The following is a 16418-nucleotide window of genomic DNA, read 5'->3' on the forward strand; positions in this document are numbered from 1 at the left end:
CATTCAATTAATGACAACTCTTTGTGTAAAGCATTATTTCGAATCAAGGCGATTTGGGCGCCAGGCATCGATACCCCCACACATCCAACTCATGCATTCCTTTTGTAGGTTCTTTGGTCCGAGAACACGCTCTCGTTGAGAGCGTTCCAATGAGAAGCCTATACCGGATGTCAGTGGCGAAGGATATGTTTAGCTTTCGTAGAACCCATTCGTCTTATTCAAATACTTCGCGAAACCTAGTATTTTTACTTTTCTCAAACAACTGGCTCCGCCGTTTATAACTCCTACTACTCTCGTAATCTTGTAGAGTAGATTTCGGAGATCGGAATGAGATGAATGTTTTCGTTTGTATGTAATTGGTGCTGTCCGTAGTTGATTTGAAATTAAGCCACATTTAATTCAGCCATCATTCAATCAGTAAAATAACGACTAAATTATTAAATAATTCTGATTCTGATCTCTGTTCGTTCGTATCGTATCCGTTTTTTTTCAGGACTGGGCATGTGATGCCACTATAAAATTAAAACCCTCTAAAAGATGTAGTTAAAGTAGAATCTAAGGAGAACGATCGTGTTCGCGAGTGATCGGTTCACCAGCTGGCTTTATGTTTGTCGGTTGAGGTTGTCGTTATGTTGTTTATGTCAATAGTTGTTGCAAGTTCTTCTACCTTAACGCTCCAAGAAAATGATGTTGTTGAATTGAACTATAGAGACTGCAAAGAAGGGAAAAAAGGTGCTGATATATTTTCTCCTTTCCTTATTTTTTATCTCAAATTGTTTATCCTCTGAGGTTATCTCCAATACCCACTCCAACTAGCGATGCTTTCTTTCTCTTTGTTGAGCTTCCTTTTTTCGTCGTTATCTTTTCATTGTTTTTCTGGTTGTGGTTTTTCTCCCTCTCTTTCTTCTTGTCTTCTTTATCTGCTTTCATTCACACCTCCTACAACCGTTTCCACTCCACTGCCGTTTACAGGCTGACGAGCCGTAAGGGCCTCCAAAGCCGTTCTACGCGAATGTTCTTTAACTTTGCATTCCTTTGATCCCAAAGCACCTCACATGTGTAGACATCAGCAGAAGAGATTCAGAAAAATGGGTCGTTTGGGGCGTTTATGTGAACGATTCAAGTGTTGCGTTAATGTATGCAGATATTCTCCTTCTTGACTAATGTTCTCGTGCTCTTTCCTCTCGCTGCTTTACTTCCTTTATTCTACTTTCTATCAAACGGCAACCTGGGTATCATCTACGTCACTTATCCTTAGCACTCAATATTCGCCAATCGCATGTGCTTTAATCTATTAGTGCAATGCGAGATATACAAGGTGATACCCGATACATGATATTAATAATTTATGTTGTGTGGATACCATTCAAGATTCATTTACCACTGGTTGTACCCATAACGGAGCGCACCCTTGGTCAAATGGTGTAACAGTCGTAACAGCCTTCTGCCCGATGCACCGAGGGAAAGGAAGTTCAATGCATTGAACCACAATGATACCAGCAACAGGGTAAAAAAGCTGATAAGTATACAACGCTGCTAGTGCACCCACAAGCAATCGATCCTCCCAAGCTTCTCGCTCTTTCTGTTTTGCAAACGCCACTCTATTACGTCTTTCTGCCTCGAACTGGATCCGCGGACTTTCGCCTACCATCTCTTTTTATCTGTTTATTTTATGCATCTCATGCCTCCGTATGTATGAAAGAAGCACTAAATCTCTTTTGCTCTCGCAGGATATTTTTTTATTCCCATTTATTATCCGTAACCACGAGCACGACTCTTTACACGATCGAAACGATCTCAATTGTGTTTGTTGCTTTTTTCTCACTCTTTATAAGTTATCTTCTCTCCTTTTCACCTTTCATTCTCGCTTTTTATTAGACTCTCTTTTTGCGGCTCTCTCTCGCTTTCTATCCCGCTCAGATTTACTTAGTGCCTCTTTCCACCCTTTGCCTTCTTGTACCCTTTTTGGGTCATCAATCTCTCTTTAACCTTGTCATCAAAAGAAGTTAATTCTCCCATATAATACCTCTCCCTTGCGCCTACTGTTTATCATATTTTGGATCTCGTTTCTTACTTTTTCTATTGTCCTCCCCGGCAACATACTGGGTTCTATTTCAACATTATCTCTCTCTACCTTTCTTTCTCACTATTTGTCTCTCTTTCTCTGTTCTCTCGACCTTTTTCTCTCTTTCTGACGCAAACTCTCTTCCTTTTGTTCTCAGAGGCTCTCCCTCATATCTGCTAGTGCTTAACGCTTATTGTATCCGTACATCGTCTCGCTCACTCTCGTTACTGGTAAAGTATACTGTGCTCATGGTGTGATCAGCGGCGACCAACTCTATATAAATGTTGGCGCATAATCCGCGCTTCCATCAGTCTAACTTTTTTCGTACTTAATCACTGATCAGGCAACTAAAACCCGACACAGGAATCCAAATAAGAATTTTTTTGTGTATAACTGAACGTTGAGCTCCATATAAATCCCTTTCCACGTGTAGACTTTCAATATTGCCAAAATTGTTTGAAGTACTAGAAAAAAAACCGATCACAAATCTAAAAGAAACTACAACCAAACAAATCCCAGTTCCAGGCGAGTCATCGATCGATCAAACACGCTAGCGCCATCAGAGCAGAATCTAACAGTGTTCTCGGGAAACCGTTTTCGAAACCGTTTCACTAACAGTTAACCGGTGGCTGGGGTAGCAACTCTTTTAGTGCGTGTGTATATGCAAGTGTGTGAAAAAAAAGTTAACAAAGTTGTTGCATAGTTTGTTCTAATATTATCACTATTATCAATATTCATAATATTGTTTATACTATCAGTATTAAACCATTATAGACGTTGGTTTTTAGAGTTTAATTTGTTTGAACGCTGCTTGTGGAATTGTGAGTTTGTCACAAGAATAAAAGTTGGATCCATATAAATTTGATTTTTTTATTTGCTTTCATTTTCGTTTGACTTTTGGTTTTTTGTTTTATTTGTGGTAGTTTGTGTAAATTTAGTTGTTGTGTTTTGCTATCACTATATGATGTGCACTAGTGTTGTACAAGTAGTGAATTTTACGTTAAAATGTATTTAACATTTTGAAACGGGGAGTGAAATCAGGGGTCAACAAAAAATTGCCGTAGGAAACCCAGTTCCGTAGAAAGTATAGGTGTTGATAAAGAGAGAGAGAAAGAGAAAGAAAGGTGAAGAAAAAGAGAGAGAAGGAGAGAGCGAGGAGAAGAGCGTAAAGAGAGAAAGAAAGAAAGAACAAGAGCGAACGAGAGAGAAAAAGAGAGAGAGAGAGCGCAATAGAAAGAGTCGGAGAAAGAGAGAAAGAAAGAAGAGAGGAGGGGGGTTGAGAGAAAGTTAAGAAAGATAGAGCGTGTTTGTTGTGAAAGCGCGGCGTAAACCATGGCTTATGCAGGACTGATATTGGCCGTGTTGACGATCATTCTGTCCGTCGTGTGCTACTTCAAGATTTTGTACGAATGGCACCGGAAGGTGCGCATCCAAACCGTACGTCCATCTGCGACCCGCCTGCCGTCGAAGCTGACGACAGAGTTGGCTCATCATCACCACCAACGACAAATAGCTACACAATCAACCGAATTGCTGACCTTTCCACAAGCGCCAGGTCCGATGCCGTGGCCGATTCTGGGCAGCCTGGCTATCCTCGGCCAATACGAAGTGCCATTCGAGGGATTCACGGCGTTGGCGAAGAAGTACGGCGATCTGTACAGTATCACGCTCGGAACAACCCGTTGTCTTGTCGTCAATAACCTTGACCTGATCCGAGAGGTGCTGAACCAGAACGGGCGCTACTTCGGTGGCCGGCCTGACTTCTTGCGATTCCACAAGCTCTTCGGCGGGGACCGCAACAACTGTAAGTAGATAGAACTTAAACAGTTTCTAATGATAGTCACCCCGTGGTGAAGACCTTAGCTCTGATACTCGCTGCCATTCCTCCGGCCTGAATGAGCTGTACTGCTGTTAATTATCCGGAAGTTGAGTTGCCTTGAAGGATAACATGAAGAAGACAATTTAATAGAGGGGAAGTGGTGAAAATAGATGATGAGATTTAATTATTTCCTCCATTCTACGATCCATTAAAACGGCTGTGAAGCTTTTAGTGTGAATCGTGAAACACAATTCTACTGGTTTGCTGGACAACATCGCTGTCCAAAAATTTCAATGTAACTTTATTTTACACCAATTCACGCAATTACGTCACTGTAATGCTTATACACCTGATTTTAAGGTACTAATAGCGTAATCTATCAACGAGAAAGTACCGGGTTGGCGATAGGCAGGTTTAAAATAATCTGTGGATTTTAAGACCATGCAAGACTCTCAAAGACATTATTTCTAAAATTTCAGTAGATGTACTTTTTCATTCAATCGTGTTTCAAGAGTTATTTTGTTTTCAACTCTATGGATTATGGCATTTGATTTCCGATTGCAGTGCGTTTGACGCATCGTTACGCGGAAGTGAATAAAAAGTGAAACCTGCTTCGGCTCATAACCTGTCCCTTTTACCTCCCATAACCTAAATCGCGTGAAGAAAGGCCTACGAACTAAACGACGTTGGAGCTACGAGAAGAAGTACAACTGCTCAATCTGGGCCAGAGAAAGTGAATACCTTCCGAACAAACCGGTGGACTGCCATGTGTGTGCTCTGCAAAACGCACACACTGAATCTGAGTAGCCAGGCATTTGAAAAGAGCCAAGAGTTCACATGAGCGATACCTTAAAGGCTCTAATATTTGCTCTATACCACACAATACCCCTTCGCATCTACCAAGTTACTACCACCAACATACCTTTTTTTGGCTAGAATTGATATGTATGTCAGACTTAATACATATGTTACGTTTATTTTATAGAGAAAATTTCCCAAATGTATAGCAATTTGTCCTTTCCTCTCAAATAAAGGAAAGTCTCCAGTGTGTGACTCATGATTTCAAAGCGAAAATAAGAAAGAATTTGGCACAACGGGACTACTACAATGAGTATGGTCCTAAGAAAGCATGGTGAGATAATCAAATTTAGTTTAACTTACCGAAAAACAATTGGTCTCTCAAATCCGACTCCTAGGTGAGCAAGAAAAAGCGAAAGTACACCCAAAAAGGAGTATGAAAAATATGGAAGGAGAAAAAAAAACAAGTTTTGGTATTTTGCTTAATGGATTTGGTTACGAAATTACAGATTCAAGCACCAGTGTAGTTCCTTTAGTGAGAAGGGATTCGTGCTGAACCAAAGAAAATTGGACGCCAAGCAACGCCATTAATAATCTTTGCTTGTCCTAAATGCGTAATCCACCGCTGCTTAGGACAGGGAATTCAAAATTGAGCTTACTGTCTTTTTCTTATATGGTTGATTACCATTAAAATGTTTAAACAAAAAACTGAGTGCAAATATTTGACCGCTAGTCCCGCCAAATGAAAGAGCCATAAACGTCTATAACACTACGGCCATTCAACTATGTGTAAAATTGCCGACCTAAATGACACTCTCGACGGAGATACAGTGCCCGGTTTGTTATTGGTATGGCTACCAATAGTTTCCGCATGCTATTAATGAAGGTTCCCGTTTATTTTGTTCGCGAGTGGCAATGCTCCGGAAACATAGCCCCACGGCTTCATAAGTAGCCTGGTAGTAAGCCGAGCTAGCGCTGAGCATTGTTGGCGCAGCGCAGCCCTCGAGTAGCTTATGTAAAGAAGCCTCAATAAAATTCGCCAGTATCAGCACTGCACACGCTTGCTGCAAAATGAACACCACATAAGGAAACAATAACTGTGTTTTGACGCAATATGAAGAGACACCTAGTCGGAATGAAAATTATACCGCAAAATTGATGATTCATTATTCTTATAGGACCTTTCAAAAAAAAATCAACTGAAATAGATTAAAAAGCCAACCTTTGATTATACTGTAGGCGAAAGACAAATTTGGAAAATATTTTACTTTGATGTAAAATTAATTTAATATTTCGCTGGTATGGATATGGATTGGATGGAAACAATTGAATTGTATTGTATTGTAAAGAAAAGCAACAGCAACAGCTACAAAGTTTTGGAAAATTTATTTGTAATATAGTATGTATACATTTCACATTTTCCAACGACATTTTCCAAAAATTCTATTTGCTATTTACGAATATTTACTTCGAATGAATAATTTTCTTATTTTCATACTATTGATTGAAAGTGAAAGCTATAGCATAATATTTTTGCCTTGCTTCACTTATGTCAGGCAAGTCCATCAGCAGTTCTCCAACAAAACACGGTAACCCATTGTGAGAGTGATTGAAATTTATTTGGCTTAAGCTGCTGTTATAAATAAGTGTGTATACCTCATAATCTTAGAAGTATCGCGGAAGAACTTCAGCAGCGTGTAATGTATGCCATTAGCGACTTTCGAACTATTTTAAACGTATAGAACCACCTACTTTTGACACCGCTCAGTAAGGACTCATGGACAAAGTCACGGCATTTTGTCAAATAAATTATGTTACTCGCGTCGATAAACATTGAAGCAAATGGACAGGAAGAGCTTGGTACAGGGGCGCCCAGTATTACATAAATAGCCAATCTCATTGCAAGGTTGCCATTTACCAAGGCAAGGACATTCACGATTGCGCGTGGTTTGTATAATATCTTCGATTTGACATTTCCGCAAGAGGTTTTATTCTCGTTAAGACGAGTTACGAGACATTAAGCTCTGGCGGCTGGTGGATTCAACTATTGGTCTAATTGATTAATGTTTGATGTGGGTGATGCAAATTGCTCTTTCGTCAGATCTTTTTTGAAAATACGAGATATATTCGAAAAGTAATGATAATTATACAAAATTTTAAAATGTGGTAAATGGTTACGTAACATTTCAGTATTTTATATGTGTGAATTATGCTTTCGAAAATACTACTTCGGTAAGTCGATGAACCTCTGTACTATAGTATAAATCATTGCAATGAACGCATGTCGCAAAATATTGTGCGGCTAGATTGCACTATGGTAGGAATTACATTTTCGTTTCCTTTTCATTGGACAACGAACCCGTTTTCACAAACTCGCCGCCCTCAGCGAAGGCCAAGGATACGGCTCTTTTATATATAGCAGGCTTTTGTCGGGATGTTTTACGATAAAGTACAAATAAATCATGCAATAGAATGTAGGTGTGTTGCTCTTGTGGTAAAGAATTACTTCGGGGCAAAAATCCACGTGTCGAAGGTGCGAACTGGAACCTAACTTTGCGGAACCCTTTTTAAATTCAGTTAGTAGCATTATAATTTATCGAAATCTTATTCCGCACGTATGATGGCAGTATGCATATTGCTATTTGTATTAATCTACGCATTTTCTCAATTTCATTTTCCCAAATAGTTAAGATTTATGGGACTTTTTGGTACTAAATGTAATTGTTATATCACGAACAAATACTTGTCAACAATCTTATCATAGATATTATATATATATTTATTGTTTGTTTTTCATGTTCATCTCCCGTCCAGCTTTGGCGTTGTGTGATTGGTCGGTACTGCAGCAGAAACGTCGAAATCTAGCCCGAAAACATTGCTCGCCTAGCGATGCTTCAAGTTACTATCAGAAGATGAGCTACGTTGGGGTGATGGAGATGCACCGCTTTATGGATCAATTAGACGAAGTAGTTAAGCCTGGAACCGATTTCAAGGTGAAGCCTCTGATCATGCAAGCGTGCGCAAACATGTTCAGCGAGTACATGTGTTCGGTACGGTTCGACTACAACGACCAACGGTTTGTTAGTATGGTACGAAATTTCGACGAGATTTTCTGGGAAATCAACCAGGGCTATGCGGTGGACTTCCTTCCCTGGCTGGCACCATTTTACCATAAACACATGAATAAGCTTGCACGCTGGTCGGCTGAGATTCGCGATTTTATTCTCGAGCGGATCGTAAATGAGCGCGAACAGACACTCAGCGAAGAAGAGCCGGAGCGAGACTTTACGGACGCGTTGCTGACAAGCCTGCGGGAGGACCCGACGGTAACTCGCGATACGATCATGTATATGCTGGAAGATTTCCTAGGCGGCCACTCGGCTATCGGAAATTTGGTGATGTTGGCGCTTGGCTATATCGCTAAGCATCCGGAGGTAGGCAAGCGTATCCAACGTGAAATCGATCGCATCACTGATAACTGCAGCCGTAATGTAACACTGTATGATACTGAAAGCATGCCCTATACGGTGGCAACCATCTTCGAGGTACTGCGCTACTCATCTTCGCCCATTGTACCGCACGTAGCAACGGAGGATACATGTATTGCCGGTTACGGTGTCACCAAGGGCACGGTTGTGTTCATCAATAACTACGAGCTCAACACAAGTGAGAAGTACTGGGTCGAACCCAAGCGCTTCGCCCCGAGTCGGTTCATAGAGACGGCTACATTGGCGCAAATCCGGTGCGACTTGAGTGATTCACCAACTGCCAAGCAGGACCTTAGTAGCATTATAAAGACGAACGGCATCAGTAGCGAAAATGAGAAAACACTGCAGATCGAGCGAGTACGCAAAAACATTCCACACTTTCTACCGTTCAGCATCGGCAAACGAACCTGTATAGGACAGAACCTTGTGCGGGGCTTCAGCTTCATTATCATCGCCAACATCCTGCAAAAATACGATGTCCACTCCCACGATATCAGTCAGATTAAGATGTACCCCGCATGTGTCGCTGTGCCGCCCGACACGTATTCGCTAGCCTTCACACAACGCAACCGATTCTCGCAAGACCAGTGACCAATCCACTTTCTAGAGGAAACATGAATGAGGACATTCAAGAATACTGTACATAGTTTATATTGAATCAACCAAGCAGCTCTCAAAATACGTCAACATTTAGTATGGACAGGAGCCAGAACTAAATAAATTTTAAATTTGAACATGACAGCTTATCGTTTTGCGCCCCTATTGAAACATACACCGTAAGGGTCAATATAGTCGAAGATAAAATATATGCAATTAGATTGCGACCGTCGCGGTGAAAAATGGTTGATGCAACACTACAAATGTGTTAATTAGTTTGTAGATTAAACAAACTGACGAAGTTAAACCTCACACATATGATTTAATTGCTAGAACATAGCGAAACGGAACTGATGAGTTGTAACAAACTGATCGAAATGATGAGATTAGCCAGACAACTTCCAATACCGAAGACGCCAATGCAAGAATTAATCGAAAGGAATGGAGTTATAGATTCTGACAAGAACAGTAGAATTATATTGCGCTGACTCACTTATTGTTTGTTTCTAATCATTGGCACAAATAACCGCTCTCTAAAGCGCTGATTACGAATGTCACATTTTCGTTTTTCGACGAGCTTATGCATCTTTAAAACATGTGTGAAAGCATACACCACTATAATTAATTATATAGCGATATCTATAGATATGCTTATATGTAATCGAAGTAAGGCAAACGAGAATTTTCGGGAATAGATGTCATAACTGTTATCAGTTTCAATTCTAATTTGTTGAAAAGTTTGATTGTAGCATCTAAATTAAATAAGAGCTAAGACTGATTTTCATCTTTACCCTGTGAGACAGATGTAAAACGATTCTATCAAAATAACAGTGGACTTATAGCAAAATAGATCGTAAGCTTCAGTGTTTGTATTTCGATGCTGTCTTTTGATGGTTACCGATCGTAAGGGAAGAAAAAGAAAAACAAACTTGTTGAATGTGCTTTTTAAGAAAGTTACATGATTGTTTGTGAATATGTGTCAATGAGATCGCATTTAATTTGTTATATACAATGAGAAGTAGAGTGCTATAATATTATAGATTTCTCGGGTGGAAAATAAATGTAGGATAATTTTTTTCATTCTCAAATCAATTTTGTGTTGGAATTATTTTAATGCGAAAACTAAGAATACTGATGGACACGGCTTTTCTACCTTTTCTATTTTTTAAATTTGTTAATTTGTAAATTAATTGTTTGTTACTAGGGGGCTACACGAAGCGTGAAAACTAGCGTAAAATTAATTTGTAATGTCAAAACGTTTACGCTTCGTGTGGCAGCAAAAATATAAAAACGAAACGTGAAACGTGTTTACGTTCGTGTTTTTGGTCCAAGAAAATAGAAATAGAAGAGAAATTAATTGATTTCTGAATTTTTTCATCTGTTTTTTCCGATTTTGTTGCTATACCAGCAAACAAGAACTTATATTATCCACTGTTTGTAACCAAAGCGTTTGCTAACCAATTTTGCGGTCGGATTAGCGGAAGGCCGGCACATAAACGCTCTAACCGAAGCGCAACAGTTTGGCATTATTCTGAAATGCAAAAATCATTACGTTACGCTTCGTGTGGCCTCAGCTATTGGCTCTTGAAACTTCTATGCGACTCAGGGGCACAAATACACACTCACGCTAACTCACTGATGCTCTTTAATTGTTCATTGTTCATGTTCATTCGAATGATAACGGTTCCAACGGATGATCCCAGGCATTGGTTTATTTCCGTGTTCAGTAAGGCGTTAAACAAATCTTATTAATCATTAAACAGAGCTCTGATTCTTTATGTTTGTTTATTTATTATGTTTTATTATGACATGTTTATTTCTCCTCTCCTATGTCACAACGGTCGTAGTCATGGTAAATAAATCGGTTGGAAACTTACAGAAGAATTGTAATAGGAAAGGATGATTAAATAAAGTTTAACGATTTATTCTGTCTAGGGGGCTACATGAGGCGTGAAAACTAGCGTCAAACTAATTTGTAATGTCAAAATGTTTACGCTTCGTGTGGCAGCAAAAATTTAAAAATGAAATGTCAAACGTGTGTACGTTCGTGTTTTTGGTCCGATAAAATAGAAATAGAAGAGAAATTGATTGATTTCTGACTATTTTTTTTCTGTTTTTCCGATTTTGTTGCTACACCAGCAAATAAGATCTTAAATTGTCCTCTGTTTGTAAGCAAAGCGTATGAAAAAAATAATTACGCTCGGGTTTACGCCTCGGCCAACCCGTAAACGTTTTGACAGAGCCTCAGCAGTTTGGCATTAATCTGTAATGTCAAAAACATTACGTTACGCTTCATGTAGCTCCCCAGTGTGACTTTTTCTAAACGACCGCAATATCTGTTGGAAACTATTTCGAGTTATTGAATTGACAGCTTCTGCTACTCACAGCATCAGTGAGTTGCCTTTTTTTCTTTCTGTGTCTGTACCGCATAGCAGCTGTCAAAATTAACCGATTGACAATAAACCAACACTTTTAGCGCCAACCACAACGCGAAAAAATTTTCTTTCCCGTGTAATAAACATTTGCAGTAGAAATGGCAACTTCGAAGCCGTCTAAAGATTCATTTTCGAACGAGTAAGTCGACGGTAAGCAAGAGTGAATATATGTAATAGCGCGTTTCTTTCTAGAACCACGCGTATATGTCGAAACTGTTTGTCGACTGATGGAACTTTCCAGCCGGTAACTAGCGATGAAAGAGGCGAATATCTTTCACAACAAGTATTTTCCTGTACAAATGTTCAGGTAATATGCCCTTCTAAAATTGAGTTTTCCCATGCTTTCGTAACGCAAAGGTAATGACATGTTCCTCATCTCTTTTTGCAGTTGGAGCTATTGCCAGGATTTACAACGTATTTGTGTTCGGCCTGCAAATCGTGGTTGGATTTGATAGATAAGCGGCGCTCGATATACATTCTAAACAGTGCAAAACTCGACCGGGTTATGAAAGAAGTGGACACCACCCATTTGACCGGTTCCGAAACAACTGCAGAGCGTTCTGACGGTGACATAGAGCAAACGAATGACGTTAAATCGGTGGTCAAAACAGAGGCTGCCTCAGAAGATTCGGAAGAAGATTATCAATTAAGTCAGACGGTTTCTAATTCACAACAGATGAGTAGTGCGCACGATTATAATCTTCTTAATGACTTGTTTGAAGCAGAGGAAGAATCGCTTCAAACAATTTTGAAACGTGAACCAATAGACGACCAGCAGCAGCCTCAGTCACCGCAAGCAAATTTGATTCAAGAAGACGTTTCTATGATAGGGAAAGCCACCACAGGTCCTGACGATCCAGCATCAATTTCAGATCACAACAATTTGGGTATCAAGTATGCCACCGAAGGCCCTACATTGAATCAAATGGATACTTACGGTGAACAAAAATCGGGACACACTGGTAATCAACCTGTCTCCGTAATCGGCGAGCAGCGACTGTTGAGGTCAAATAAGCGACGTACTTCCCAAAAGGATATCGCCGCTGCAGAGTTCTCAGTGGCTACAATGCAGAGCCCAAAAGTTACTCGTAATGTGCATAAAAACAAGCAAAAACACCAGTGCCCCCATTGCTCCGTCACGTATCCAAACACATCCAAGTTGAAGATTCACATCCGCACTCACAACCGCAAAAAGCCGTTCATCTGTAAAGTCTGCAGCAAAGCATTCCATACGGCAAACATCCTGCGTTACCACATCCAAATTCACAAGGACCAACATAAATGTCCTCATTGTCCTCGCAAATTCCCACTACAATACCAGCTTAAGAATCACATTCGGACCCATACCGACGAAAAGCCGTTCACCTGTAAAGTCTGCAGCAAAGCATTCCATTCGGCAAAAAGCCTGTGCGGCCACATGAAAATTCATAAGCCTCCTGCACCAACAGGTGAAAATTCATAACAAGAACCAATATCAATGTCCTCATATCTGGGGCGCCAGACAAAGCGCAATTCGGACCGCTAAAACGTCATTTCGTGTGCGCTTCGTGTGGCACAACAAGAAAACTTAACGGTGATACTATCCTTTTACTGAAATGACTGAATAACAGATTTTAACAATTAAACAAGACAAGACAAGCGATTAAATAAATGGAAAATTTAAAAAAAATGTAAAAAAAATTAATAATGAGTTATGAAAAGAAAAAAAGAGAATGAAAAAAAATTAATAATTAATCTGAAATGCCAAAAACGCTACGTTGTGCTTCGTCTGGCGCCGCAGAAAGATTCCGTTAAAGATAAGTGTTGTTTCGCAATTTCATTCCTTGAAATCTCAGATTAAAATGTGTTTTTTCGAGTAAATCCTTTCCAACGCCGTTGCCACGCATTCTTTGCAAGTTGATTGCAAAATTATATAAATACCAACAACATTGTTTTTCAATTCGTTTTGAGCGAAGGTTTGAAATTGGTAATTTTATTTTTAAGCCAGATTAACAAAATTAAATAAAAACGCTTACTACATTGTTTTTCTCTTACTTTTAGAGGGCAGGCTTGATACACTTAAACATGCCGTTAAAAATGTTATTAACGTGTATAGATAGAAATGCAAAATTTCAAACTATTACTGTAAACCCGTAGCGCATTCAAACCCAGCCGAACGCTCTTTGTGTGCAGCAAAGAACACACCGTTGTCGCGTTTCCCTTAATCCAAAATAACCCCAAATTGTTATTAGTGCCGCCAAAAACTTCAAACTTCTTCAAATCTCTTGCAATGGATGATCGAACCGGCACTTCAAAATTTGTTAATAACAATCGCCGTAAAAGTGCAACTATTCGTACCAAATCGTCGGTGCGCCGTTTCTTCGTTCAGTCGAAATCGACTTAGAACCGATATACCTACTGTAAGCTCACCCAGCAAACTGGACTGCTCTTTCAATGCACATTTAAGCCAAGTCAAAATGGATTTGATTTAACTTAAACAAAGTGAAGCTCATGGCACTACGAATATGCTACAATTTGTAACCTATAAATGAAACTATTGAGAGATTTCTGGGCTCTCATGTCTAATACGACAATGTTTTCTACCACGAAAACAGTATATGTTTGAAACAGTTTGAAGTAGTTGCTGAGAAAGTTATGTCTGTTTATAACGTTCGGTTCAAAGTTAACTCAAAGTGCTCAAAGAGCTTCACCTGTCTCGTCATCAACTTGAATTGGTTCTTTTTCTCCTTCCACTGCGCTTTCTCTTATTATGTCTGTTTCTTTCACTTCCCACCATCGCGATCGTGTAGTCGGGTCTGGCAGCTAGCCGTGCGCTGCAGGGGTTTAGATTGCTCTGTGTACATTCGGAGAAACGACGAGGGTTCACCCTGTTTGGCGACGCCAGTGACTGTAAAACATATTTCGATCGTTTAATTTTTACGCTTCGTGCTCCTGGCGACCATGCATCATCGGTGTGTGTTATTGAACCATGTGGAAGCACGGTAGTTGGCAGGGATTTAAAAGTGACCATAACGAAATACGCGAAAATCGTAGCAAAGCGAACATAAAATTTTCCAACAGCAAAGGCTCGTTTCCTTGTGCATCGTTGCGTGGTCTGGCTTTACCACGTAGCAGGAAAGAGCGTGTGGTGTAAATAGCAGTGTGCAGCAGAAAACGGCTTGAAATAAAAGTACGCGACCAGCGACCAGTTGGGCAAAAAGCTAGCAGAAAGTGCAATAACAAACAAACGCTGTGTTTGTATACGTGTGCACGTCCAGGGTGCACTGGTTCTAATAGAAAGTAGGCAGGACCTGTGGCGGCACTCTACTCTAGTTTTCCCGGTAAGTGTCCAACCGAAAGACTGTTCCTCGGGGATGCATTAGTTAGACGTGTCGCCGTTGCATAGCGACCGCCGTCGTTCAACTGTAAGGAAGCTGCGAATGAGTCTAGCATCGGGAAGTGTTCTAGCGTGTTTTAGATTGTGCACCGCAACACCGGGACCTCCCACTGCGGTTGAGGACGGAAAATCCAACGAAGCAAAAACGGCGGACCTTCACACGTTGAAAACCCCCGCTGTGAAGTCCGTGTGGTACAAACAAGATCCCAAAAAAAAGTGGAACCTTTAAAAGAATTACGCCCAAGATGAAGTGGAAAGGCGTAAGGCTGCTGCTATGAGGTGAGCAGTGGGAAGGGTAGAACTTTGCTGATGATAGGACGACGCCAAAAGTGCATCAACGGGCTGCATCAACCGATCAATAACAACGCAATCAACTAGCAAACATCGAAGAGCACCAAAGTTGGCAGTATGTGGTCCTCTTTTAGTCTTTTTGTTTGTTTCATTCCGCATTAGAAGGCACCATCAGGAATTAAGCATGGAATTACCATGGAGTGACCTCAGACATTCTTACTAAAGCCGGTTGCCTACTGGCAACGCAGCACCTTGGCTACATTTCATCGGGGTGGTAACTAGTCGTGACCACTTCGTACGTTAAAATCACGTCCAGAAAGTAAAATGACTTTAGTTGAGCCAATTCTCGTCGAACGACTTTGATTCGAACATGTTTTGACATTACATCAAAGTTGTTCAAAGTGGTCACCGTTTTTCTCTTGTGTTCAATATTTTTCAGCTATTCTGACCTGACTCACCTTCAAGTTGTAAAGAGTCTTAAGTAATTCTATATCAATGTGAACTTGTTCAAAAAGTTAGCAAAAGTGCAAAAATATTCTTTCCTAATACAACGGAAATCCTTTGCCTAACCTGGTAAAATAGCTGCTGCTAATCCGTCTGCTCACCGTTTCAGCTTTTCAGTAGTTCATAAAAACAGTTGACCTCCTGCACCGCCCCCCCTGGAATTTAAAGACAGCAGGCAATCCTTGCTCCCAGGGATTATTAAAATTCCATCAAATCATACTAACTAGCTTCAATATTTTGAGGTGAAAGCACTTGAACAAATGCAATGCGTTCAAACCGTGGATTCGTTGAGCATTTGACACGTTTTTGTGGGCTCCGGCTTCATTTTTGTTAAGTCGCAGAGATAATTTTTCCTTGAAGGCTTTCGAAATCATCCCACCTAATTTATGGCCGTTGCCTGATTTGGTCAGTTCCAGAGCGATTTTTCTTCTTTTCATCTGCATCTGCATGCATCGATTTTCAGCAATAGCACCGAATGTAGTTGCTAACATTGTTAACATATCGATTTCTATCCACCGAAAGTGGTTTGTTTTCAGTGTACAACCTTACGCTTGGCTTGCTGAGTCTTTGCTTCGGTGGGACGGAAGGTGCGAAGAAAAATGGTACTGTGCAGCGTGCAGCATCCGACAATATGCTAGGCATGTATTGAGAAATAAATCGATCCAACGGGAGGGTACGGTGGCTGCAATGCTCTCCTCAGGAATGGCTGGCACGCCAGACAGACAAATAAACAGCAAGCCAGACAGTCAGACTGCCTATTGGCTCTAGAGCTAGAGCACCCGGTAGTTGGAAGGAAGCGGTGGCTCCTCAGTGGGGGGTACGGTGGAGAGCATGAACATAATGTAGGCCAAAGCGGTGGAAAAGAGCTGTTTCGCGCATGTGTCAGAACCGCCCCACCACTGGGCGAAGGTTCGTTGCCCAGACGGGAAACGGAAGTTGGCATGGAAGCAGTCAGAGGGTGACGATGGAACAGAAGTTGATGACTCAAGCGAACAGATTGTGGAAAATTGATCTTCGCTCGTCCGCATCCAACTGTATGCTGTTT

The 16418-nt window shown here is 40.6% G+C and overlaps 2 protein-coding genes across 2 annotated transcripts; both read left to right on the top strand.

Moving 5' to 3' along the window:
* The first annotated feature begins 3263 nt into the window (after positions 1–3263).
* LOC131213652 (cytochrome P450 307a1-like) lies at positions 3264–8813 on the top strand. Its single transcript, XM_058207738.1, has 2 exons — positions 3264–3869; positions 7497–8813. Exons 1-2 carry the CDS (start codon positions 3398–3400, stop codon positions 8759–8761), a joined length of 1737 nt encoding a protein of 578 aa, XP_058063721.1. The 5' UTR covers positions 3264–3397; the 3' UTR covers positions 8762–8813.
* Positions 8814–11250: 2437 nt separating this feature from the next.
* On the top strand, positions 11251–12694 carry LOC131213653 (zinc finger protein 420-like). Its single transcript, XM_058207739.1, has 3 exons — positions 11251–11341; positions 11395–11509; positions 11591–12694. Exons 1-3 carry the CDS (start codon positions 11301–11303, stop codon positions 12662–12664), a joined length of 1230 nt encoding a protein of 409 aa, XP_058063722.1. The 5' UTR covers positions 11251–11300; the 3' UTR covers positions 12665–12694.
* Positions 12695–16418: the final 3724 nt, after the last annotated feature.

The sequence above is a fragment of the Anopheles bellator genome, chromosome X, assembly GCF_943735745.2.
Source record: "Anopheles bellator chromosome X, idAnoBellAS_SP24_06.2, whole genome shotgun sequence".
Taxonomy (NCBI): Eukaryota; Metazoa; Arthropoda; class Insecta; order Diptera; family Culicidae; genus Anopheles; species Anopheles bellator.